Source organism: Narcine bancroftii, chromosome 5 (assembly GCF_036971445.1).
Source record: "Narcine bancroftii isolate sNarBan1 chromosome 5, sNarBan1.hap1, whole genome shotgun sequence".
Classification (NCBI taxonomy): domain Eukaryota; kingdom Metazoa; phylum Chordata; class Chondrichthyes; order Torpediniformes; family Narcinidae; genus Narcine; species Narcine bancroftii.
The window spans coordinates 41,596,151-41,622,311 of NC_091473.1; the positions used below are offsets into that span (position 1 = coordinate 41,596,151).

The following is a 26,161-nucleotide window of genomic DNA, read 5'->3' on the forward strand; positions in this document are numbered from 1 at the left end:
CCATATCTGGACAATGTCACTATCTGCGGCCATAATGCGCAGGACCACGACGCCAACCTAGACAAATTTCTTCAAACTGCCGGCGGCTGAACCTGACCTACAATTTGCACAAGTGTGTCTTCCGGACCACACGACTCGCGATTCTAGGTTGCGTGGTGGAGAACAGGGTAGTGATGCCAGATCCTGACCGCATGCGTCCCCTAATGGACACCCCACCCCCCCCCATACCCAGAAAGCGCTCAAACGCTGCCTGGGCTTTTTCTCATATTACGCCCAATGGGTTCCACACTACGCCGACAAGGCACGTCCTCTTATCAAGACCACCTCCTTTCTCCTCTCGACCGAAGCCAGAGTGGCTTTTGATCGAATCAAATCCGACATCGCCGCTGCAACGCTGCACGCGATCGATGAGTCTGTCCCGTTTCAAATCGAGAGCGATGCATTCGACTTCGCCCTGGCAGCCACCGTGAACCAGGCCGGTCGGCCTGTAGCCTTCTTCTACAGAACCCTCCAGGGTTCAGAGAGTAGACACTCCTCAGTCGAGAAGGAGGCCCAGGCCATAGTTGAAGCGGTGCGTCGTTGGAGACATTACCTCGCTGGGAGGCGCTTTACACTGTTGACTGATCAACGCGCGGTCTCCTTCATGTTCAGCAACACCCAGCATGGTAAGATAAAAAACGACAAAATCGCCAGATGGAGAATTGAACTCCACAACGACCCGCCTGACGCGCTCTCCAGGGGGACGTGCGCCAGCGTACAGATGGAGAGACTACATGAACTCCATGAGGCGCTCTGTCATCCAGGGTTCACTAGGTTTGCCCACTTTGTGAAGGCGTGCAACCTACCCTACACAGTCGAGGAGATTCGCTCCATTACCTGAGCCTGTTGCAAGCCCCACTTCTTCCGTCCGGGGAACTCCCACGTTATCAAAGCCACCCACCCCTTCGAGCGTCTTAGCGTAGACTTTAATGGGCCCCTACCGTCAACCAATCGTAATAACTACATCCTTACGGCCATCGACGAATACTCCCGCTTCCCGTTCGCTGTGCCCTGTCCAGATACCACTGCCACCTCAGTGATACAGGCACTTCACAGTATCTTCGCCATTTTCGGGTACCCCAATTCCATCCACAGTGATAGGGGGTCCTCATTCATGAGTGCAGAGCTGCAACAGTACCTTTTGGAGTATGGTATCGCTTCAAGCAGGACCACTAGCTATAACCCACGCGGTAACGGCCAGATCGAGAGAGAGAATTCCACCATCTGGAGAGCGGTTACACTGGCTCTCTGGTCTAAAGGTCTCCCCACCTCTCACTGGCAGGAGGTTCTCACTAGTGCCTTACACTCCATCCGCTCCCTCCTATGTACCGCAACAAATGCCACCCCCCACGAAAGGATGTTCCTTTTCCCAAGGAAATCTGAATCAGGAATCACTGTACCGGCATGGCTCACCGTCCCTGGCCCCGTCCTTTTGCGACGCCACGTCCGGCACTCAAAGAATGACCCCTTGGTCGACCGAGTGACTCTACTCCACGCGAACCCGCATTACGCCTACGTTGAGTTCCTAGACGGGCGGGAGGACACTGTTTCGGTGCGGGACCTAGCTCAGGACGCGGTAGGCCCAGCAACCCCCCCAACCCACCCCCCCCCAACTCCTTATTCCCCAAGCCCCATGCTGGAACAGAAGGACCAACAGCACCCCAAAGACCCGGGCCACCCTGCCGACAACATAGCTGGGGAATTGAGCGAAGGAGCGGTCACACCCGACGAGCCTGCTGGCGATACCACTCCAGCGACCCCAATCCCGGCACCACGGCGGTCACGCCAGATGGTGAGACCCCTGACCGCTACAGTCCTTAACCTACCCCTTCCATTCATTCTCTCCCTCGTTTTTTTTCCTTCCCTTCTCCCTCTTCAGCCCTTCCACCCAGAGTCAGTTCTCCAAGAAGGGGTGAATGTGATAGTACAGACCTCTCACCAATGTATATAGTTACAGTATCTAGAGTGTAATGACTGTGCTTACAGCGATTGGCTGAGAGCTTAGCCACGCCTACTGTCTGGGCCTTAAAGGGTTGTGTCCTTAGCCAGGTCGGATCATTCCGGACTGGTCGGCCACCTATGAAGAGCTCCTGTCTTTTGCTAATAAAAGCCTTGGTTTGGATCAACATGTCTTTGGTTCTTTCGACGAGCTCTACAATTAGTTTATATGAAAAAAATTAAAACAGACATAGCTTTTCACAGGAAACATATTTGACAGAAAAAGAACATCAAAAATTAAAAAGAGATTGGGTAGGAACAGTAATAGTATCACTTTTTAATTCTAAGGTTAGAGGTAAAGTAATATTAATTAATAAAAAATTACCAGTTAAAATATTGGATATTAATATAGATGTAGCGGGGAGATAAGTTATGGTGAATTGTAAGATTTATTCAGAAAAATGGACCTCAATGAATGTATATGCACCAAATGTAGATGATGGCAAATTTATGCAAGATGTCTTTATGAATTTATCAAATGCCAAGGGCATTTTGCTTGAGACCCTAAATTAGATAGATCAGGAGATAGAATTATGAAAAATAAGGTAGCAAAATGATAACAGATTTGATGAAAGATATGAATTTAGTGGATATATGGAGAAAAATCCACCCAAATGAAAGAGATTATTCCTTTTATTCTTTTCGATTTAAAACATATTTGTGGATAGATATGTTTTTAATTTCTGCACAACTTCAATATAGAGTACAAAGAGTGGAATATCAAGTGCAGGTTTTATCAGATAATTCACCTTTAATTTTGTCTATTTCATTGGAAGAAGAACAAAAGGTAGGTTATAGATGGAGGTCAAAAACTATTTTGTTGAAGAAACGGGAATTTTGTGATTTTATGAGGCAACAAATAAAAAAGTTTCTAGATACTATTAAGGATTCAGTTGCGAGTAAGTTTGTCGTTTGGAATTCAATGAAGGCATATTTGAGAGGTCAAATAATAAGTTATACTTCAAAAATAAAGAAAGAATATATGAAAGAAGTAACTCAATTAAATAAAGAAATAATGAAATTGGAGAAGGAAAATTCAAGTACATAAAGATGAGGTGAAGAGAAAATTGTTAGGGTTGAGGAAATTAAGACTTAATGCTGTGCAGACTATTAGAGTGGAGAGATATATAATGAGAACATGACAAAAATATTACGAGTTTGGTGAAAGGGCCCATAAAGTTTTAGCTTCGCAATTAAAAACGGAACAGATTTCTAGAACAATAATTGCTACAAAGAAATTATCAGGACTGATAACATAAAATGCAAGAAATAAATAATCATTTAAAAGACTTTTACGCTAAACTTTATCGTTCAGAGTCTAAGAGAGATGTTAATAAAATAAGAGATTATTTGAGACAAAATTAAATTACCGGTGTTAAAGGAGGACGATGCTGAATTTTTCAGAAAAAGAAGTTTATGAGACTCTAATGAGTCTAATGACAGAATAATAAGGTGCCAAGTGAAGACTGTTTCCCACCAAAATTTTGTGAAGAGTTTAAGGAGCTATTAATACCTGTATTGATGGAGGTATTATCTCAAACGAAAGAGGTTTATGATCTACCTGAATCTTTTAAAACAGCATTAATAACCATAATTCCAAAAAAAAGGAAAGATTGTTTACAGCCTTCTTCAGATAGACCTATATAATTAATGAAAATAAACTATAAAATTGTATCGAAATTGTTAACTAATAGGCGAGGTGAATTTTTGCCAAAATTAATAAATTTAAATCAAACTGGTTTTATTAAAAATAGAAAAGCAGCTGATAGCATAGTTAAAATTTTAAGTTTGGTAAATATAGCACAAAATAGGAAGATTCCCACAGTAGCACTAGTATTAGATGCAGAGAAAGCATTTGATCGATTGGAATAGGATTTTTTATTTGAGACACTTAATGCTTTTGTGATTCCAAATACTTTTATAAACTGGATAAAGGCACTGGATGATCAACCAAAAGCAAAAATGATTATGAATAAACAAAATCTTACAACCGTTTTTGCTTGAAAGGTCTTCTAGACAAGCTTGTCCATTATTACCCTTTTTGTTTGCATTAGTGATTGAACCATTGGCAGAAGCAATTAGAACTGATAATTAAATTAAAGGATTTGAAGTAAGTAATAAAGAACAAAATTAGTTTATTTGCTGATGATGTTATAGTATATTTAACAAGACCAGAAATATCTTTAAATAAATTGAATGAGAGATTATAAGAGTATGGGTTAGTATCAGGTTATAAATGTTGATAAAAGTGAAGTAATGCCTATGATGGATATGGATTACTTTCAATGTAAAAGATTGACAAAGTTTAAGTGACAAAATGAAGCAATTAAATACCTAGGAATTAAAATTAGTAGAAATATAAGTAATTTGTTTAAACTAAATTATTTGCCATTGTTAAAAAAAATTGGAAGAGGATTTAAAAGATGGAAAGATTTACCAATAATGTTAATAGGACAAGTGAATTGTATTAAAATGAAGATTTTTCCAAGAATACAATATTTGTTTCAATCATTCCCCATTCAAGTACTCAAATTTTTCTTTCAAAACTTGAATAAAATAATATGTGAATTTCTTTTGAAAGGTAAGATGTCAAGAATTGGTTTAGAAAAATTAATGTGGAAATTTGATCAGGGTGGACTAATTCTACCAAATTTTAAGAATTATTTTAAAGCAGCTCGATTGAGGTTTTTGTCCTCCTGATATCAATGGGGTGAAAAACCAGCTTGGATGCAAATAGAAATGAATAAAATTGGTGAAACTATTCCGGAGTTAATTTTGTATTAATGGAATAGTGAGTCATTTAAAGGAACTAAAGATTTTTCTGTATTGAAACACATGGAATAGATTTCATATTGAGAGAGGAATTAAAAATGACCAATTACTAAAAACATTGTTAAAACAAAATCAACTTCTCTCTTTTACTTTGAATAATTCTTTATTTGATAATTGGTCGAGTAAAGGTTTACAGAGAATAAAAGACTGTTTCTTAGGATCTTTTTTCTTAACTTTTGATCAATTAAAAGATAAATATAATGTACATAATAATACAATTTTTGCATATTATCAATAAAACATATATTTGAAAAAGAGTCTAGGAGCAGATTTGAGACTCCCTAAACAAAGTCAATTTGAAAATATAATAACAGATACATTTGCTGTTAAGAAATTTATTACTAATATGTATATAAAATTACAAGAGACTGTAAAGAAAAAAGATTTATATAAATCAAAATTCCAATGGGAGAAAGATTTAAATATACAAATTCAGGAGAAGATTTGGTCAAAATTATGTTATGAAAGTGTTATGAATACAATAAATGTTAGATATCGAATGGTTCAATATAATTTTCTTCATCAATTGTGTTATACTCCACATAAGTTAAATGGACTTAATCCTAATTATTCAAATAAATATTTTTGGTATGTGAAAGAAATAGAGACTTTTTTTGCATTCAGTGTGGTCTTGTGAAAGTGGAAAGGTTTTAGAATGAACTGAGTGTGGTGGCACACATCCTCATGGCGAACCGGCTCTGCTTGTATTGCCACATGGCGGGGCAGCCATGGAAAATGGTGTCGTCAGAGGTTTCTCTCTGACTCCAACATCCCTTCCACCATGCACCCTGGGCAGCGATTATTATGTCACAATGCACCAATTTCAATTTTATATCCTTTTCATAGATATCTCCAAGTAAAAATAGTCTTGGATCCTTTGGTATCTTTATCTAATATGCTCTAATAATAAACTCATGTGGCGCGGTGAACAGTGGACTCACAGTGGACTGATCTCATACTGCCCTTAAATCTTTATTCCTAAATTGTTTTTTGACTTGCTTGATTCTGCTATATTATTTTGTATTTGGAAGGGTAAGCGTCCTTGTCTAAATAAAGTTCATTTACAAAAATCAAAAAGGAATGGATACATGGCACTACCTAATTTTAGGTTTTATTATTGGGTGGTCAATATACGTAACCTCACGTTTTGGCCATATTTTCATAACCGAGTTGATTGCCAATCATGGGTTACGATAGAGCTTTACTTTGCTAAAAAATTTCATTCCAGCACTGCTTGGATTCTCACTCCCTTTTTATTTAAATAAGTCAAATGATAATCCAGTTGTCAGATATTCTGTGAGAGTATGGGTTCAGTTCAGGAAGCATTTTGGTTTTCATGATTTAGTCCAATTTTATTTAATCACTTTTCCCAAACAGCTTTGCAGATATCTGCAAATCAGGAATTTTCTTCAATCTCAAATACCTGGTTTTCTTAGGGTTCCAGATGTGATATGTTTTTTAGTTAACGACCTTCACAAGAAGGTTTAACATCCTTTATTTATAATGAAATGGCTGTTCTAAGGTATGCCCTGATACATAATTAAAATGCTTGGGAACAGGATTTAAATTTGTGCATATCAGAAGAGATCTGGGATTCAATTTTTAGGTTAGTCAATTCTACATCATTAAGTGCTCGGCATTGTTTATTACAATTTAAAGTTGTACACAGAGCCCATATTTCCAAAGCCAAATTATCTTGTATCTATCCAGAGGTAAATTCATGTTGTGATAAATGCAGAAGAGATGAGGCCTCTTTAATTCACATGTTTTGATCCTGTCCCAGTCTTAAAAAGTACTGGAAGGAGGTTTTAAAAACTTTATCTTTAATTTTAGATATAAAGTTAGAACCAAATCCTTTGGTAGCTCTTTTTGGTACAATGGAAGAAGATAATGTTTTGCTGACTCCAAATAAATGTTGCATCTTGTTTTTTATTTCTCTTTTGACTAGATGTGGGGTATTACTCAAGTGAAAAGAATCAGGTGAGCCTTCTCATGCTCAGAAGCTGAAAGATATTATGTTATGTTAGAAAAGATTCAATATACAATTAATAATTCTAACATAAGATTCAAAGCATTGTGGAGACCATTTTTGAATTATTATCACAATCTTTCAATATAATTTATAATCTGAGTTTTGTTACCTTTTCTCATTTCACTTTTGGGAGTTTATTGTTGTTTCTTTCTGCTGTCCAATGTTCTTAGGAAGATGGGGTTTTGATTAACTATTTTTTTCTCTCTTTTGTTGTTTTTTTTGTATTTGTACATGATATTTACTTTTGTTATGCAATGTAATATGTTGATTTGTATAATTTCTTACTTATGTTTTGCACTCCATATGAGCTTTGTACTGGTTAGGTTTTTTATGTATAAAATCAATAAAATATTTTAAAAGAAAAAAGATTTATTGTCAGAGCGCACACATGAGATCAAACACAACCATGAGAATTCTTTTCCTGTGACTGAGGCAGAATTACCACTTATTGGCTTTCCAAATGAATATAATTCTTATTCTGAGGTATCTTTATAAATAATTTCCCCATCACTGATGTGAGATTCACCAGCCTATAACTTCCTGGAATATCCATTCTTGAACAAAATTACAATGACTACTCTCCAGTCTTCTGGGACTTTTATCTATTGCTTGTGACGATACCAAGATCTTTGTCAATGGACCTAGCAATCTCCTCTCTTGCCCCTTTCAATAACCTGTAATTCATCCCATCAGGACCCAGGGACTCGTCTTCAAAATATCTTAACACATTAGCATTCTCTGCACTAAATTATCTGTGTCTTTCTTCTTGGTGAATTCTGATGCAAAGTACTCCTTTGGTAGCTTGCCCACTTACTCTGACTATAAACATTAAATCCCTCTTTTGTCTTTCCTTTCCTTAGTTATCTTACTCAAGAACACCCTTTGGCCTTCCTAATCCCCTGTTCAGTTCTTCCTGTATATTTATCCAGGGTCCTGTCTGATTGTAGCTTCCTGAACCTTATAATATACTTAGATTTTCTCTTTGACTAAATTCACAATTTTTTTTTTCATCCAAAGTTCTCTGGCTGCCATGTCATCCCTGTCCTTCCTCCTTATTGAAACATGGGAGTCCTGGTCTCTAATTAGCTCATCCTTAAAAAATTCCCACATGTCAGTTATTGACTTGTCTGATAACTCCTGCTCCCAATTAACTCCCCTGAACATCTGATTAATACTGACATTCTCTGCACTCCCCTAATTTAGTATTTTACTGCAAGGCCCAGGCTTAGCCTTATCCTCTGTTGAAACTTCAAGCAAGTATGCTCACTTTCCAAAAATGATCTTCCACTGAAAGACAATCACCTGGCCAGGTTCAATTCCCGATACATGCTGCTTAAAAAAAAAAACCTCCCTGGATGTACCGAACAAATTCTGTACCATATAATCTTCTGGCACAAAGGAAGTCCCAGTAAATATTTCTTTTGCTTCCTTCCATAATATGTTGACATATGTGAACAGCTAGAAGCTGTGCCACAAAAGACGAGGTGCATCTTTAGCTCCTCAACTATGAACCACTCACCTGCTATTTACCCTGTTCCCCCACTCCCAAACAATAATGGACTGAAACATTCAATATTTCCTTCCTATTTGATCTCAAGCTATCTTCATAATCTTGTCATAAATGCCATACCTATTTTTAATTACGAACACATCATTTCCATCTTATCCTAGTCGATCTGTTACTGAAATTTACATTTATGCCTATTAAGAGTCCAAGTATAGATGATTCCAATAGGCCTTTATTCAGCTTCATCTGCCATAAATATCATCTTTTCTGAAATTCTGCTGACCTTATGCTATTTTGTGTATTACTCTATATTTTAGCTTTTGGTCTGAGCAGCCTTGTGCCCAAATCTCTCTGACAAAAGGACATTACTGGACTAAATCTTAGACAGTGTAGTTCAAATGTGCTGGACTATAAGTGAAAAACAGTGTCCATAAATCCATAAGCTTCAAAGTATTTATGAAAATGAATAAAAGTGAACTGGAAATTAAGGTTATGAATTGGGGTAACATCAGTTTCAATGTCATATGACAAGATCTGGCAAAGGCAAACTGAGAGTAGTTACTTGAAAGCATGTCTACATCTGATGTGAGAATCATTTAAAAGTGAAAATGTGAAAGTATAGTCCCAACATGTTTCCTTAAAAGTGAAGACAAAGAACAACATCCAAGAAAGCCAGAGGGCCAAGGGTAAAGGATAAGAGTAGGGGATCCAAAACAAATAAAGCTAAAAAGTATTTGGAATCTGGCAACCCATAATCTTTACTAAGTACAATATTTAAATGAGCACTTGAACACCAAGACATAAAAGGTTGTGGGCCTTATGATGGAAAATGAATTTAGCACCGATGGTATCTTAATGGTTGGCATAGATGGTGGACTGAAGGGCTTGTTTCTCTGCAATTCCATGATTTCATTCATGTTTCCATCCCAATAACCTCCTCCACTATCATAATCAAATACTCTCTCTCTCTCTCTCTCTCCCTCTCTGTGTGTGAGAAGAATCCTGTTTGTTTTTTCCTCTCTCTGACTTCTTACAGGCCTCCAAACCCAATCGTTGAAAGATCTTATTAGCACTTGAGCCTGGACTTTTTCCATTTGCACCTTCCATTGTCTTTTGCAAAGCCAACTGAAGTCTGAATGTCCAGCTTCAGCAAAATTCTTGCATTTTAAATGAGATGTCTTTTGTGAAGTGACCTACACTAAACTCCCACAATCTCTCTTTTAAAGACATATTTATACATAATATAATATAACCCATAACATGACCTTCTCCTCTGCTGTTGCATTTTTAAAATAGCTTTTGAATGCTAAATTGCACTTCTGCTGAAACTTTTTAAATGATTCAACAATGTTTTCACCCTCCCAGTCCATCACTGGGTGAACTGCTGTTGCTTCAGCCATTTTTTTTTAAGTAATGCTTTTTCTCTTCTTCCTCTTCCTATTTCGGTGACTTACAATCAATTGTATAGCTTTATTCTTGTTCTCTTATACCGCTGCCTTACTTGGGAGCTTCTTAGGAGATGCAAGATTCAAATAACAGAAGAGATTTTACTTACTGATGCCTTCTACCATCTGAAGAAATTATTCACACACTTCATATACATATACATACACCCCACAGTGGTGCACCACAGTTACTACAGTGGGAAGGGTGTATTCTTACGTGGTTACAAAATAGTTCACATTATCCTGACTATATAACATAACCAAACTCTCTGCCCTTAACTCCAGTTTTCTTTTGGAATTTAGTCACCATGATCACAAATTTCTTCCCTCAACTTCCTTGACTGTGGCCTCAGACTGAACAATTATTATTCAGTATTTACTTCTGTTAATTGACTATTAAAACTATTTCTCAACATTTATGTTAAATGACCAATCTGTCCAAATAAATAAGTATAACTAACCAGAGATGTACAAAATGCTGGAGAACTAAGCATAGTGAATAGTTGGGTAGGGAGCGGTTGCATAGCACTTTCTCTGAGTTCCTTCTGAGAAAAGCTTTTGATGCTCTTCCACGGATTTCTTTTTTCATATTTTTTACAGCAAAGTTTAAGGACCATCAAGTTTCATCAGTGAAAAAGATATGGCTTCAAACTCCATGAACAACTCAATTGAATTAACAGTCAAATAAATTTGGCAGATCTTGAGACTAGAATAAACCCAACCCACATTGTTCCATTTAAGAGAGATATTAATTCCTTATGTGCTGTCTCAACGGAAATATCCCACATTCCTTATTGACACAAGCTGACAAAAACATTTAACCATAAAAAGGAGCAACCATCAGTGAATAAATGGCTTGTGGTTTCCAGATTAATCTATACAATGAAGACAACAGCTGAGCTTTGCTGCTAAGGTGAGGATACATTTATAAACTAAGACAATATTAAAGCTGAATTTTTCACAACCATATTACTGTTTCTGTTGTGTGAAGCATCTCGTCTGTGAATCCAAGGATTAATATTTACCACACCTAAAATGCAACCAAAGAATTTTATCAGGTATGAAAAACAGTTTTATTCAGAGCTGAGAATAGCAATTAATTTTACCTTCCATCTTTGTAATGTTTTTCTGTTTTGCATGTCATTCAAAGGAATTTTGCACACGTCTCCATGGAAGAAAAGATGATGAACTTGAGGTTCTGTGTGTGGCATGCTTAAATAATGAAAACGAGTTTTATTTTCTAAATGTAATTATAAAATGTGAATTTTGTATTTGTTTTATTATGTTGGATTGAATATTCCACACATTAACTATAAAAAATACTGTATTCCATATATTTTAATTTGGACAATGGTTTAGAATTAGCATCAAAATAATTCCAAACTCCAAAAAAAGTGTCAGCAGATGGTGCATTAATATTGAAATGTTACTTTAGATTTATGTTCTAGATGGCTAACTCTTCACTTCAAAGGACAGTATTTTCTAGCTCTATAATGGGTCTAGAAAAAGCTTTCTTTTCCCTCCAGTTAACTTGCAATGAAAATTGATTTTCTGCACCAATTTTTAAAATTATATTGAGAATGGTCAGGAGAATGGCTTGATAAAAATCACTGCATTGCATTAATGTTGATTTTAATGAAAAGTTTGGACAATGGTCCAAACTTTTATTTTAAACATCTAGGTATTAATTCAAGTGAAAGGTATAAATGTATGAAAACAGTTGTTATCCATTTTTATTTTCAGTGTGTGTTAGTTTCGTTGGAGTTATGGCAATTCCTATTTAATTTGATTATAAAAGATGCATCTTGGTATTATTTGTTTCAATAACTTTTCTGTTTGAAATGTTTTCACATTTTTCCCCAAGTATTATGCTATCATAAATGGCATTGCTTAATAAGAGAGCAAAGACAATATAACTATTTAGAACTTGAAGTTAAAATCTAGAATCCACAACTTTATCTGCATCTTGATTTTTGAACAATATGCTACCGGCCAAAACCTCAACAATAAAAAATGCTAAAATTCAAAAATTAACACCTGCTCACATAGAACACAATGAAAGGCATATTATCAAGTCTCCAAGGAATCTTGCATTTATCAAATATTTGCATCTTTTTTCAAAAATTACAACCTTAATGTAGTAATCTGGCAAACTTATCAAAGAGACAGTTTTAAAATTTACTAATTGTTCAACAGTGAGCCATAGAAAACCTATGACCAAATGGAAGCACTGGTTGAACATATCATGGCGCAAAGCAATAGAGGGTTTAAATTGACTTATTTATTAGGAGAAGAATGAGGCAAACCTTATCAAGTGTGGGTTGAAGTAAACACGTTTGCACAGACGTAGGTTTTGGCAGAAGCAGAGATGGGAAGAACATAGAACCATAACACAATACAGGCCCTTTGGGCGACAATGTTGTACCGATCTATGTAAACCTGCTCAAAAACTAAAGCTTTTCTACCTCATAACCCTCTATTTTCCTTTCATCCATGTGCCTTAAGAGTCTTTTAAATGTGCCTATTGTACCAGCGTCCACCACCACATTGGACAACACATTCCAGGTACCCACTACACTGTGTAAAAACCTTACCCCTGATGTCTCCCCTAAACTCCCCCTCCCCCCCACCCCACTCACCTTGTCCTCACGTATTTGCTACTCATGCCCCAAGAATTAGGTGCTGGCTATCCACCCTATCGAGGTCTCACATAATCTTCTAGACATCTATTAAGTCACATCTCACCCTTCTTCACTCCAAAGAGAAAAACCGCCACTCAGCTAACCTTGCCTCTGAAGACACATTCTCCAATCCAGACAACATTCTGGTAAATCTCCTCTGCATCCTTTCAATAGCCTCCACATCCTTCTTCTAATGAGATAACCAGAACTGAACCCAATATTCCAAGGATGGTCTAACCAGAGTTTTATAGATCTGCAACATTACCTCTTAACTCTTGAACTCAATTCCCCTACTAATAAAGGCCAGCATACCATAAACCTTCTTAACTACTCATCAAACTGTACAGCAACATTGAGAGATTGATGGATATGGTCCCCAAGATCCCTCTGTTGATCCACAATATTTAAAATCCTACCATTAAGCATGTACTCTTCCTTTTAAGTTTGACATTCTAAAATGCATGATTTCACACTTATCCAGATTGAACTCCATCTGCCACTTTTCCACGCAACTCTGCATTCTGTCTATATCTGTTGTAACCTTCAACAACCTTCTGCACGATCCACAACACCTCCAGCCTTCGTGTCACCTGAAAACTTACTGACGCATCCCTCTATTTCTTCGTTCAGGTCATTTATTAAAATAAAAAGACAAGGGATCTCAGAACAGATCCCTGTGGAACTCCACTCATCATTGACCTCCAGACAAGACAATTCTGAATTCTGGATCCATAGATCCCATGCCTCCTGACTTTTTGAACAATCTACCAAGAGAGGCCTTGTCAAATGCCTTACTAAAATCCATAAACACCATATCTTCTGCCCTACCTTCTTCAATTTCTTTTGTTATCTCCTCAAAAAACTCAATAGGCTTGTAAGACATGAACTACCCTTCACAAAGCCACGCTGACTATCCTTGAATAGTCTATACTTCTCTAAATGCTTGTAAAACCTATCCCTAAGAATCCCCTCCAATAGTTTTCCCACTTCTGATGCAAGACTCACTGGTCTATAATTTTTAGGATTCTGAAATTTTGAGGTTAGAAAAGATGCTCTTACTGATGGCACCCATGTGTAATGGGAAACACAGCATGGGATCAAGCATGATATTAAGTTGAGAATGGTCACCTTTGTCACCTGTTAGAGAAGGGGATGGAGTTGGTGTCTAGGGAATAGAATTTGTAGCAATAACTTCCTACATTTAGTGGAAGCAATTTTGTTTTGTCCTGCAGTACTGGAACTGACAGGAGGTTGGACAATTTAATGAAGTATAACATACATATTGCATCATGTTCTGTTGAAAACTTGCAAAGTGCATGGCACACTATGGTCAAAATACTCTACTCGTGACGCGCATGAATATTTATTTCCCAGCATTTGCTCAATATAGATGATCATATGAAGGTCTTGGCAATAAGGAAAGAGCACAGTAATCCTCTGAAGTATTTTGCTAGGCCCTGAATGATCTCATTTGCAAGAGTCAGAACTGTATTTATTCTTCCAAATGAAACTGAAAGAAAGGCAATCTTCATCTTTAAAAGAACACACATTTTTATGGATGGCATGTCCTGTTTTGGCTTCATTGTTGAAAATGCAGCTGATCTCATGAAAATGATTAAAATCACTCATCTAGTGAGGAAACATGTGTAGATTCCATATTCAGAACTGAGCAGTTTTGAATGATTAGTTTATCGAGACTGAGAGTCAAGGACTGGTTGATAGATGCAGTTTATAGGGTGATCATGGCATTGAAACTGATGATCTTACCAAATTATAATTAACAAGTCCAAAACATCTAAATGAATGGCAATGTAAAATTAGCTGTCCATGCAGACTAATTGGGGCTTGTGGGCCAAAATGGTCTGTTAACGTTCAGTATGTCTAAATTAAAAGAAAGGGGCGACATGGTTGGCATAGCAGTTAGCGAGTCCGTGCCACCCAATTACATCCGATGAACCTACAGCGCCAGTGATTGGGACTGCTGTTCGAATCTTGTGCTGTCTGTAAGGAGTTTGTACGTTCTCCCCATGTCTTTGTGGGTTTTCCCTGAGGGCTCCGGTTTCTTCTTACCGTTCGAAACATACAGGTGGTGTCGAAAAAGCCTGTTATCATGCTTTATGTCTACATTTTAAAAATTGCATTAATTTCATTATTGTAAAACCAATTGCAGCAGCAGACATCCTTTACATAACCTTTTCAGTAAAGCCACTCACCAATCAGTTCACTAAAGTGCCTCTATGACAAAATTATGCACTCAATAGTCACAGTTCCAATATCTGAAGGAACTCAATCAACTGTGGTCAAGTCAAGAATTCCCAATTCCTTAGGAATCAATTCTATATAAATGGCTTTAGCTGTCTTCACTGTTGCTACATCGAAGAAAAGGCTGGGGCCAATTTTCAGAAGAGTTATTTTTGCAGGTTTGTAGTTTGATTAGGCCTCAAGCTGAAAACAAGTAAACAAATTAGGGGACATGCAACAATGAAAGGATTTTCTAATGAGCCAGACATTGGCACTTGTGCATCTCTGGGTTGAGTTGGAGGGCTAAGACTTAAACCATCGTCAAGACAGTGGTACAGTAGTTACACAATAAATCTTGTTGGTATTGTCACAAATTGTTACTTCATTATTTCCTTCCCAATTCATTTGCAAAGATAAGCAGTTTTTCAGTCCTTCATCAGTGAAAGCTGGCACATAACATTCTCCAGTCTGTTTGATTAATCCAGTCTAGATTCTCCATCAATTTCTTGAGTTTGGAGAGAAAACTAGGCAATAGAGCTAGTATTAGACAGGGTATTAATTATCAAAACTTTCAAGCAGTAGTTCCTGCCAAAAGGGCAAATGTAGTTTTATTATGATTAAAACTTGCCATATTAAGACAGATGAATTCATTTTGCTAATGCCTTCAAAGGAAAGTTAATGACTAGAAGCATCAATATAGTATAAAATTAAGGAGTTTTAATATGATAAAAATTAGTAATTTAGCCCTTCAATATAGAGTTCTAATGCACAAGCATCAATTTTTTACCTTGTTCTTGTGAAAAGGTGCATCAACACTGCCTAAAGGTTATGTATTATCAAGTGGAATGCCTGAGGTATTATTCTATCAGAAAACATCTTAAACAAGCATCTTCAAGTTAATCGTGACACTTCCTGAAACGCTCCATCAGGATGTAGCAGGTTATCTTGTTTAAGAATGAACTGTGTCTATTTTTATAATAAGAGAATTGTATTATTGTCACTGCTTATTTTGCAATATCACTGATCCTTTGTGATTCATTCTTTATTTTCTTGCATTCATTTTAATTTCTGTAGAGTCAAAACTTTCACCGTAAGAATGGCCTTCATCACAAGGCTGCCAATTTTAATACTTCTCTTCGGTGTAAATATTCTTTGTCAAGATTCCAACAATGAACCATCTATTCCACAACATCAACGACGCATTCGTACACCCTTAGATCCTGAAATATACAGATCGTTTCCCAGAGAGTGTGCACAAGAATGTCGTTGCATGCCATCATTTCCTTACGCCATGTACTGTGCTAATCGAAAACTCAAAAACATTCCAAATATTCCAGCACATGTGAGATTTCTGTTCCTTCAGCTGAATGAAATAGAAAATGTGCCCAAAAATGCTTTTGCTAATGCAACATTGCTTCAAGAAATTAACTTAAGTCGCAATAAATTGAAATCTTCCAAGATATCCAAAGGTGTATTCGGCAAACTCAAACATCTGGTTATTCTTAATTTGTCACACAATAAACTTGAAGAGGTCCCAGCTCCACTACCAAACACTCTTGAAGAACTTTCTTTGGGCTTCAATCAAATTACAAAACTACCTGCTGATACTTTTCGTTCATTGAAAAATGTCACAATTTTGGATCTTGGCAATAACCGACTCCCTGATGGTGCAGTTAAGGGAAATCATCTTGGAAAAATGAAGAATCTCTTACAGTTAAACCTGCGCAGTAACAGACTCAAGTCCATGCCTGGAGATCTTCCAGCTTCTCTACTACAACTTTCAGTTGAAAACAACTCAATATCGTCCATCCCACTAAATTACTTCAGAAAAACTCCAAATCTCATCTCATTAAGGATGACATACAATAAACTCAAACAAGTTCCCTATAGTGTGTTCAATGTCTCAAAACTAATGGAACTGAATCTAGGTCACAACCAACTAACCAAAACTTTCTACGTTCCAAGGAATCTGGAACACCTTTATCTCAACAATAATGATTTTACAAGTATGCACACTGTTATGTTACATTCTTATTAATATCTAGTCATGATATTTAAAAAAAAACAATATTAACTGCATGTCTACCCTGAGGTGATAATAATGTAAATTCACTTCAGTGAGCAGTTTAAAGTCCAAGAAAGAACTTGCATTTTATATTTTGCAAACAATGTAAATGAAATGATGGAAATATTAAAAAAGTGGTGTAACAACTCATTGAATTGCAGAGGTGTAAATACTCAGCAGATATTATGCCTCACTGGAGAGAGAGAAACACAATTAATATTTATGATAGGACATAATAAAAGACCATTGATCCAAAAATTGCACAGAATCAGAAACTGATTAGGAATAGTCAACATGACTTTGTGTGTGGTAGGTCGTGTTTAACCAATCTTATAGAGTTTTTCGAGGAGGTTACCAGGAAAGTTGATGAAGGAAAGGCTGTGGATGTTGTCTACATGGACTTAAGAAAGGCCTTTGCCAAGGTCCCACATGGTAGGGTAGTCAGAAAGGTTTAGTCGCTAGGTATTCATGATGAAGTAGCTAACTGAATTCAACTATGTCTGAATGGGAGAAACCAGAGTAGTGGTACGTGATTGCTTCTCAGACTGGAGGCCTATGATTAGTGGTATGCCTCAGGGACTGGTGCTGGGACCATTGTTATTTGTCATCTTTCAATGGTCTGAATGATAAAGTGGTAAATTGGATCAGCAAGTTTGCACATGGCACTAAGATTGAAAGCACTGTGGACAGTGAAGAAAGTTTTCAAGGCTTGCAGAGGGATGTACCATCTGGAAAAATGGGATGAAAAATGACAGATGGAATTTAATGGAGATAAGTGTGAGGTGTATTTTGGAAGGACAAACCAAGAAAGGACATGCACGATAAATGGTAGGGTATTGAGGAGTGTGGTAGAACAGAGGGATTTAGGAATACCCTGAAAGTGGCATAACAGTAGAAAGGGTTGTAAAGAGAACTTAGTGCCCATCATAAATCAAAGTACTGTGTATAGGAGTTGGGATTTTATGGCAAAGTTGTATAAGATATTGGTGAGGCCAAATTTGGAATATTTGTGTGCAGTGTTAGTCACCTAACAAGAAAGATATCAATAAGATAGAAAGAATGCAGAGAAGAATTACTAGGATGTTGCCTGGACTTCAGGAACTGAGTTACTGAGAAAGGTTGAACATGTTAGGAATTTATTCCTTGGAGTGTAGAGAATGATGGGAGATTTGAAGAGGTATTTAAAATTATGAGAGGGATAGACAGAGTAAATGTAGATAGGGTTTACCACTGAGGGTAGGTGAGATACAGACCAAAAGGCATGGGTTAAGAATGAAAGGGGAAAAGTTTAGGGGGAACATGAGCTGGAACATTTTCACACAGAGACTAGTGGGAGTGTGGAACAAACTGCCAGTTGAAGTGGTGAATGCGGGCTCAATTTTAACATTTAAGAAGAATTTCGATAGCTACAGTGGAACCCCGATTTAAAGCACCCCGATTTAATGTGAATTCAGATATAACACGATGAGTCATTTGGCCCCTTAATGCCCACGTTCCGTTCTTTGAGATGGGAGGTTAAGCAAGCCCATTTTAAAAGTTGCAGTACCAGGGATGGCCTCCCTGTGGCAAAGTGGATGTTTAGAAGTGGCACACCAAAATAATTAAGGTAAGTACAGTAATGTTTATCTTGGTGGGGAATTCATCGTATTAGTGAAGGCAGGGGGGAGGGAATGGAGGTATGTGTAGCTGAGAATGGGGGGGGGGCAGGGGGTCGTGTTTGTTGCTGAGAATGGTAGAGGAAGTGGTGAGTGCTGCTGCAAACGAGGGGTGGGGGGTACTGCCGTGAACAAGGGGTGGGGGGGGTGAGTGTTGTTGCTAATGGGGGTCGAGGGGTGAATGCTGTCGTGAACAGAGGGAGGTGAGTGCTGTTCCAAACATGGGAGTGGGTGGTGAGTGCTGCTGAAAGTAGAGGGGGATGGTGGGGTTGCTGGTGTGATCGATGTGTATATATATTGCACACAGTAGTGAAACCCCAATTTAGCGTGACCCCGCTTTATTTGTGATGCAGTTTGTTTTGGACCCCAACTATCATGTTATAACGGGGTTCCACTGTATCTGGATGGGAGAGGAGTGGAGGGTTATGGACTGGGTGCTAGACAGTGGGACTAGGCAAAATAAATTGTTCAGCACAGACTAGAAGGGCCAAAAGAGCCTGTTTCTGTTCTGTAATGTTCTATGATTCTCTGGTTCTATAATCTGCTGCATATTTACAGCATCTGTTTCTGTTGTATTCCAACATGTTGATCAATATATTGCATAAATTTTCAAACCCACACTTACTACTTACATTTTTATCTGAAAGAAGTAGTCTTCGTTAAATTCAGGTATGAAATTTCATGTCTAATTCACACCAAACAAGCTGGAAGTACAAACTACCATGTGGGATTATGGTCAGATTATAGAGGAGATGGGAAGAGAGAGAAAAAAGGAGAGTGAGATAGCAGGAGATGGACAAATGCATGTACATACACAAAAATATCTGGAATATGTAAAGAATTAGATACACAGAGATCAATCTAAAATACTGAAAGAATTTTGTGTATCATTCATTACCAAGAATGTTGCCAAAGTCTGATTCAGAAGGGAAGTGGCACTGATAAAGAATGGGAGTTTTGAGGGGGGTGGAAAGGAAGAAGAAGGGGAAAAATACCAGAAGTACTCAGCACATAAGGTAGCTTCTGTGAAAAGAAAAATTGAGTTAACATTTCAGGTCTTTGTTGGCACAGGGACTTGAATAAGGATCCCAACTTAAAATGTTGACTGTCCATTTCGCTCCGTGAATGCAGCCCAATCATACATCTCTCAAGATTGCCAGGCAGGTTGATAGTATAGTAAAGAAGACCTATAGGATGCTGGCTTACATGTCAGGGGATTGTCTTCAAGAGCCGAGAGGTCATGGTACAACTCTACAAATCTCTGGTGAGACCACACTGAGAGTATTGTGTTCAGTTCTGGTCACCTCATTATTGGAAGGATGTGGAAGCTGTGGAGGGGGTGCAGAGGAGGTTTACCAGATTGTTGCCTGGATTGGAAAATGTCTTATGAGGCAAGGTTAACAGAGCTATGGGTTTTCTCTTTGGAGCATGGAAGGATGAATGGTGACTTAATAGAGGTCTACAAGTTTCTGAGATGCTATATATATAAGGACAACCAGCACATTTTTTCCAGGGTGGGAATAGCAAACACCAGAGGACATCTGTTTTAAAAAAAAAAGGAAAAAAGTTTAGGGGAGACATCAGGGGTAATTTTAAAAAAATACATACAGAGTTGTGAGTGCCTGGAATGCCTTGCCCGGGGTGGTGGTGAAGGATGAAATATTTGGTGCATTTAAGAGACTCTTAAACAAGTACATGGATTAAAAAAAAATAGAGGGTTACAAGGTAGGAAGAATTTAGTATTTTTTGCTAGGAATACACAGGTCAGCACAACATCAAGGGCTGAAGGACCTGTACTATTTTGTAATGTTCTATGTTCTAACTCTATGAGTCTCTTCAGTTATCCGTTGCTTATTCAAGAAACAAAAAAGGTTTTTTTTTGGTTGCAAAGGTAGACATAGGAGGGATTTGTAGAACAAAGGGGATATATCTGAATATATCTGGTTAATCAGATTATGCTTCTTTGTCTGGTTTGCTCTCTCTGAGTGAGAGCAAGGCTATGGGAAATGACCAGGGAGAAAAATAAGTTTGAAATATGTTACAAAGGCTTGTGACGCTTCAAATAAACAAGCAAGCATCCCAAATGGGACACATTTAAGTTCCTGGGGGACTGGAGATGGAGAATGTATAATGGCTCCCATAAGTTTACCATTTTGTCAAGATACAGAGGTGTCAGGAAAATGGATCATTTCAAATGTAACACCCCAGTACACAAAGATCATGAAATAAAACTACAAGATAATCAGTTTAAAGTTAGTTGTGGGGAATGTTTTAGAAACAATAATTAGGGCAAAATTGATAGGGCTTTTATGAAGTTTGAGCTGATAATGGTGAGATTTAATAGATTTTCTAATGACAAATCTGCAAACATTTTGCTGTACTTCACAATATTGTCAGTAATGAACAAACCAGTCTTTGTTTCCACACCATGACTATGAAAAAGTTAATACTTTTGATAAATACTATCATTAAGATGTATTTTCACACATGTTAGGAGGCAAGACATTTAAAATGATCCTAACAGATAATGCTGCTGCTGTGGTGCACTGTTAGCCAGAATCAGACACACACAAAGATAAAGACTGAACAACAGGCTTTAATCTACAAAGACTTCCACAGAGTCAGGCTGGCTGTGGCTGCAGCAACTCTGAGTGAGGCCTCGGGAGGCCGATGCAGGCTTATATCCCAGAGGGTGATTGACACCCGACCGGATGGGGCTTGGTCCATTCAGGCCAACTGATTGACAGCCGGCCAGTTGCTGTCTTGTCCCCTTACACTCCTGCAGGTACAGAGGTTTCCCCCTGCAGTAGGCCGGTGGTGTACCCCCACAGCTCCCTTGTGGCCTTGGTTCATTCCTGACCTCAGTGTTTCTCACGTATCCATTTGCACGACCGCCCTGTGACTATGCAGGGTTCTCTCAGTGCTCTGGCTTCATCAAGTATCCCAAAGATGTCTTGGTTGCAATGTCAAGTGGATACTGCAAATCATTCCAAACATAGGTAGTAAGAGTTAACAGACATGTAGGATGGACTCAAGTTGAGGTATGAGACTGAGGGGTTGCTCTAGGACCTAGTATTGACTCCACGAGGCATTTAGCCTCTTTTATGGATGAGAAGTACAAATTATTCATGATGGTTTAAAATTGAGTTGTTCTGAATCTCAGTTATAAGTAGTATGATTTTTTTTTAAACTTTATTTAAAGATTTTATCACAGGAATAAAAAGAAAAATTACATTTAAAAAAAAATAAAATAAAGTAATTTTATTTTACAACATCAGTAACCTAACTTAATTCAAACTAACCCCCCCCCCACAACATACAAGGACTAAAAAAAACCCCACCCTTCCCCTCCCCCAAAATAAAGAGTGAAGAATTAGTAAAATTAATAATATTATATATTAAAAAAAGCACACACAAAGAAAAAAAGAATAACAAATAAAAATAGTAAAAAAAAATTTATCAAATCTAAAATATCACATCAGGAACATACTTAAATCAAACTTAATTGCATATACTTAACAAATGGAGTCCACTTCAACTTATAAAAAGACATCCTATCTTGAATTGAAAAAGATATCCTTTCCATAATTAAACAAGACTTCATCTCTAAATACCACCTATCCAAAGAAGTAGTATGATTGAGACTGTTTTTCTGAGGAGTTGATGAAGTATTTTGAATAGAAAACTTCTTTAATTATCATGATTAAGAAATTGGATTCAACATCTTACTCTTGGTTGCTCAAAATACATCTGGTTCAGTAATAATTGGGTGCTGGGGTGGCGGGCGGGGGGGGAAGATTTCTTCAGGAACATGAAAGTCGACAAATTTAATTCCAGGATATTTTCTTTAAATTTCATTTCTTGTTTGTGTTATTTGAGTGCCAAGTCAAAAAGTTAACAATGGAAAATTGTGTTTGTGAACTTATCCAGCAACTGGAAAAAAAAGGGGTTGTCCGGGTAAGAAAGTACATCAGTGGGAAAGTATGAATGAAAGACCATTCCATTCTTAAAATTGTTAGGCAGAAAGCAAAGTTCACAGTTGAAAGATTTGAGGGCTGGGAGGAGTGGGGCAATAGTGGAGTGATGATGGGGAAAAACTGCTCCACATCCTAATTTTAAATTGTAGCGGCCTGAGGCACTTCTATTTATGTGGCTGACAGTAAACCCACTGATGTCATTAAAACAATTTGCAGTTACATCTGAAAATTTTACATTTTTTGTATGAAAATTAGAACATATTTTGCCAACAGATTGCTAACAATGCCTTTTTGTTTGCTTTGCAGCACTTAATGTTACTTTGATGTGTCCAACAACCGATATAATGAGCCCAAACCATCTGACTTATATTCGGCTTGAGAAAAATAAGCTGAAAAGCCCAGTAAATACATATATCTACGCCTGCTTTCCTCGGCTTCGAAATTTTGTTTTTGGTGAACAGGACACCGTACCAGTCATTGAAACTCAAGAAGTTCCTAGATTGGCTGGAACACCAATGTTGGCACTAATGAAAGAATCAGATAATTAAGTCAATTACTTACCATAACTTACATAATGTACTAACAACTTCCAAGACATAGTATGAAGTAGTTTTTCTTTCCTACTACATAGAAATCCATGATTCAAGATTCCTTTGTTATGTAATAACACAAAAAATGAAATATTACCCAAAATGTCCTTTTACATGCCATAAGGGTCACCATTAGTATTACCATTAATAGTAAGAGAGAAGGAGTAGGAAAAGAGAGTCCTTTCAGCATCACTGAATGTCCATGGTTTCATCACAAGTGCTCTCACAGCCTCTGCAAGCAGACAACCCGACCTCCAGATCCAAAACTCTGACATGATCAAGAAGCCTTCGGTACCAGAGTCCCTTCTTGCCCTCAGCACCCTCACGAATTCCAGTTCTGATACCAATATCTGGATCCCATGAACCAGTCACCAGCAGCCCGCAGCCTGTTTGAGCCCCTCAACCATAAGTGTCTGACTACATGTGTGGGTCCTTTAGCCACTGAGCCCCTCGCTGGTCACCACCATGTAGGGTCGTCTCCTCTGCTTCTCTTTCTCAACGGGGGAAGTGTTGCCTTGTGATGGGTGGTTGGACCCTGCGGAGCAGCCTGTGTCTTCACTCCCCATTCTCCTGGGTCCATGCTGTTACAGCAGCTCTCACCATTTTTTTGCCACATAGGCAGAAGAAAAAGTACTATTCTTGATGTCTTGTTTTCTCCATTATCAAAATTTATGCACAAAAAAAAAATCACATTGTCTCATAAATAACTTCTGGGTAGGTCAACTATTTAGCACTGAGCTTTTGCGCTATTTGAAACAACAAAAACATTTTTTTAAATTTTAAACCAGTGATTTTCAAACTTTTTCTTTCCATTCACATGCCACCTTAAGTAATCCCTTACTATTCACAGAACACCTATAGCACAGGGATTACTTAAGGTGGTATGTGAGTGGAAATAAAAAATTTGAAAACTATTTTAAACTAACTCTTATAAATAAATATATGGGGAATTCAATGAAGAATTGAAGAAAAAATGTTTGCAGGCCCATGATCATCTCAAAATGTATGCTCTCATTGCTAATGTCCCAGAATCAGGATATACCTCTTTGTCCTCAGCTTTTGCCCAATCACTGATGAAAGTTAATAAATCCACACCATTAATGTGGCGAAAGTCCAAAGATATCTTCTCCTCCCTGCGATAACTCTTGTTTCCTCTCCACAGATGTTACCTGACATATTTGCAGTTAGATCATTTTTTTTAAAATATTTCAGAAAGATGGGACACTGAGAGAACAAAGTTTATTAAATCTGTTGTGCCATTGAAATGCAAGACTCATCAGTTCTGGCTACACTTGGAGCTTAACCATGAAATAGACAACCCTAAAATGCAGTTCTTGCACACATGGTAGCCAATGCAAGGAAAACCAAAAGAAGTAGCCAATAATATATAGTATACTTTTCTTATTACAATTATTATAAACATTGTTACCCAAATTATCAAAGTAATTTTAAGTACTGCATGAACACTTCAAATTCAGGAAAGACTGAGTGTGAGCTAAAATTATCTCAACTATGAAGACTAAATTGAAAGGGATACCATAATTGAAAGATGTTGACATAACAATAGTTGGAAGGGAATGAGATTATCTCCATTCAAGAGCAGGAAAGTACACTTAAACCAATAGCAATTTTCTATTTAAATATGTAATATCACTTCTATTTTCCACTTTAACCAGTGTCAGTGCTCCATTCATTTTAACCATGCATGAACGAAAAAAAATTATTTGATTGTACAGTGCAGTATTCAACTGCAATATGTGAATAATGTTATAAAGTCAATGTTTAAAAAACACTCAAGCTTTTAAAAACAGAAACAAAAAGTCAAGCTCTTGCTGAGAAATATTACCTTGTGAAATATGTTTTTCTTTTACCATTTCCTTTTTAAAAACTGGTGCATCCAGTTGGCAGCTATATAAAAAAAATCTGCATCACAGAAAAAAAAGATTGGACAGAAATCTAACATCAGCAGTGAGGTTCTTTATGGTCTTATGCACAGATTTATGCTACATTGAATTTAATTTCAAGTAATTTTGTTGTTTTCATTTATCTTATTTCTTGAAATATTGTTGCCAAATATGATATTGTCAAGGCCATACTCAAGTTGTTAATTTTGTCTGCAAGGAACAGCAAGAGACTACGATTACTTGTGATTACTTATATTTGTCTTTGTATGTTACAGTAATGCCTATATTCTCTTATGTATTGCATATTTTCTTATAGCCTATTACATATTATCAACCAAATAAGCAGCTTCATGTCTTCTCAAAGATGGAAGATTTATCCACATTTCTTTAATCAATTTTATTTTGCTAAATAAAACATGTATGATTCCATGATTATGTTTAAAGATGCTTGATATCAATACATACCAGGAAATAAGAAAAGATTTAATTTTGTCTATGGCCTTTCATGACCTCAGCACTTCATAAGCTTTTTCAAAAGTATTGTGAAGAGCAGACACTGAAGGAAATAGGAAGATGAGATAGGGATGGTGAAAAATGCAGTACAAAAGACAATGAATTGACATTGAAAAAGAACAGGATGAACAAAGTTGATGTGGTGAGGCAGAGAAAAAAAGGGCGAAGATGAAGGGCAGCAGGGGAATATTATCTACATATATGATCAATCTGAAAGGGTGGCTGGATGATCTAAGTTAGACCTTTTTTTAATAGTTCAAACAATTTAATTCACACCCCATGCAATCAGGAAGTAGCAGTGTGTATTGAACAGAGCAATGGCTGCAGACCCTGCTAACATTCTGTCTGCTGTAAAAATGTTTGCTCCAGAATTAAATAGTTAAATTGTATTACAACATGGTCCAAAAATGACAATGATAGTGGCTCTCCAGTACTTTGAGGTGCCTCCTATAGGTAGTGCATGACTCAGAGTGAGGTTTTGGTCTTCAAACACTTTTTTCCCCTCAGACAGCCAAAGGGTCTGCTGGGATTCCATTGACAATGGTGATATTCATCATTGGATGTCTTCATTAAGAGATAGCACCCAATATTTGCAAAGTGGCCCACATCTTCCAAGATAACAGCATGACCAAAGTAACGATCATGGTGTATCTTTATTGTTGGAGAGTGATGTACAGCAGAG

At 37.3% G+C, this 26,161-nt stretch overlaps 2 protein-coding genes across 11 annotated transcripts in view; one reads left to right on the plus strand and one right to left on the minus strand.

Annotated features, from left to right (window-relative positions):
* Positions 1-26,161, minus strand: part of cenpp (centromere protein P) — a 343,661-nt gene that overhangs the window by 173,780 nt on the left and 143,720 nt on the right. The gene's annotated exons all lie outside the window — the stretch shown is intronic.
* On the plus strand, positions 10,544-25,339 carry omd (osteomodulin). The gene is made up of 3 exons (XM_069937248.1): positions 10,544-10,766; positions 15,850-16,781; positions 22,779-25,339. The coding sequence occupies exons 2-3, from the start codon at positions 15,872-15,874 to the stop codon at positions 23,018-23,020; spliced, it is 1,152 nt and encodes a 383-aa protein (XP_069793349.1). The 5' UTR covers positions 10,544-10,766; positions 15,850-15,871; the 3' UTR covers positions 23,021-25,339.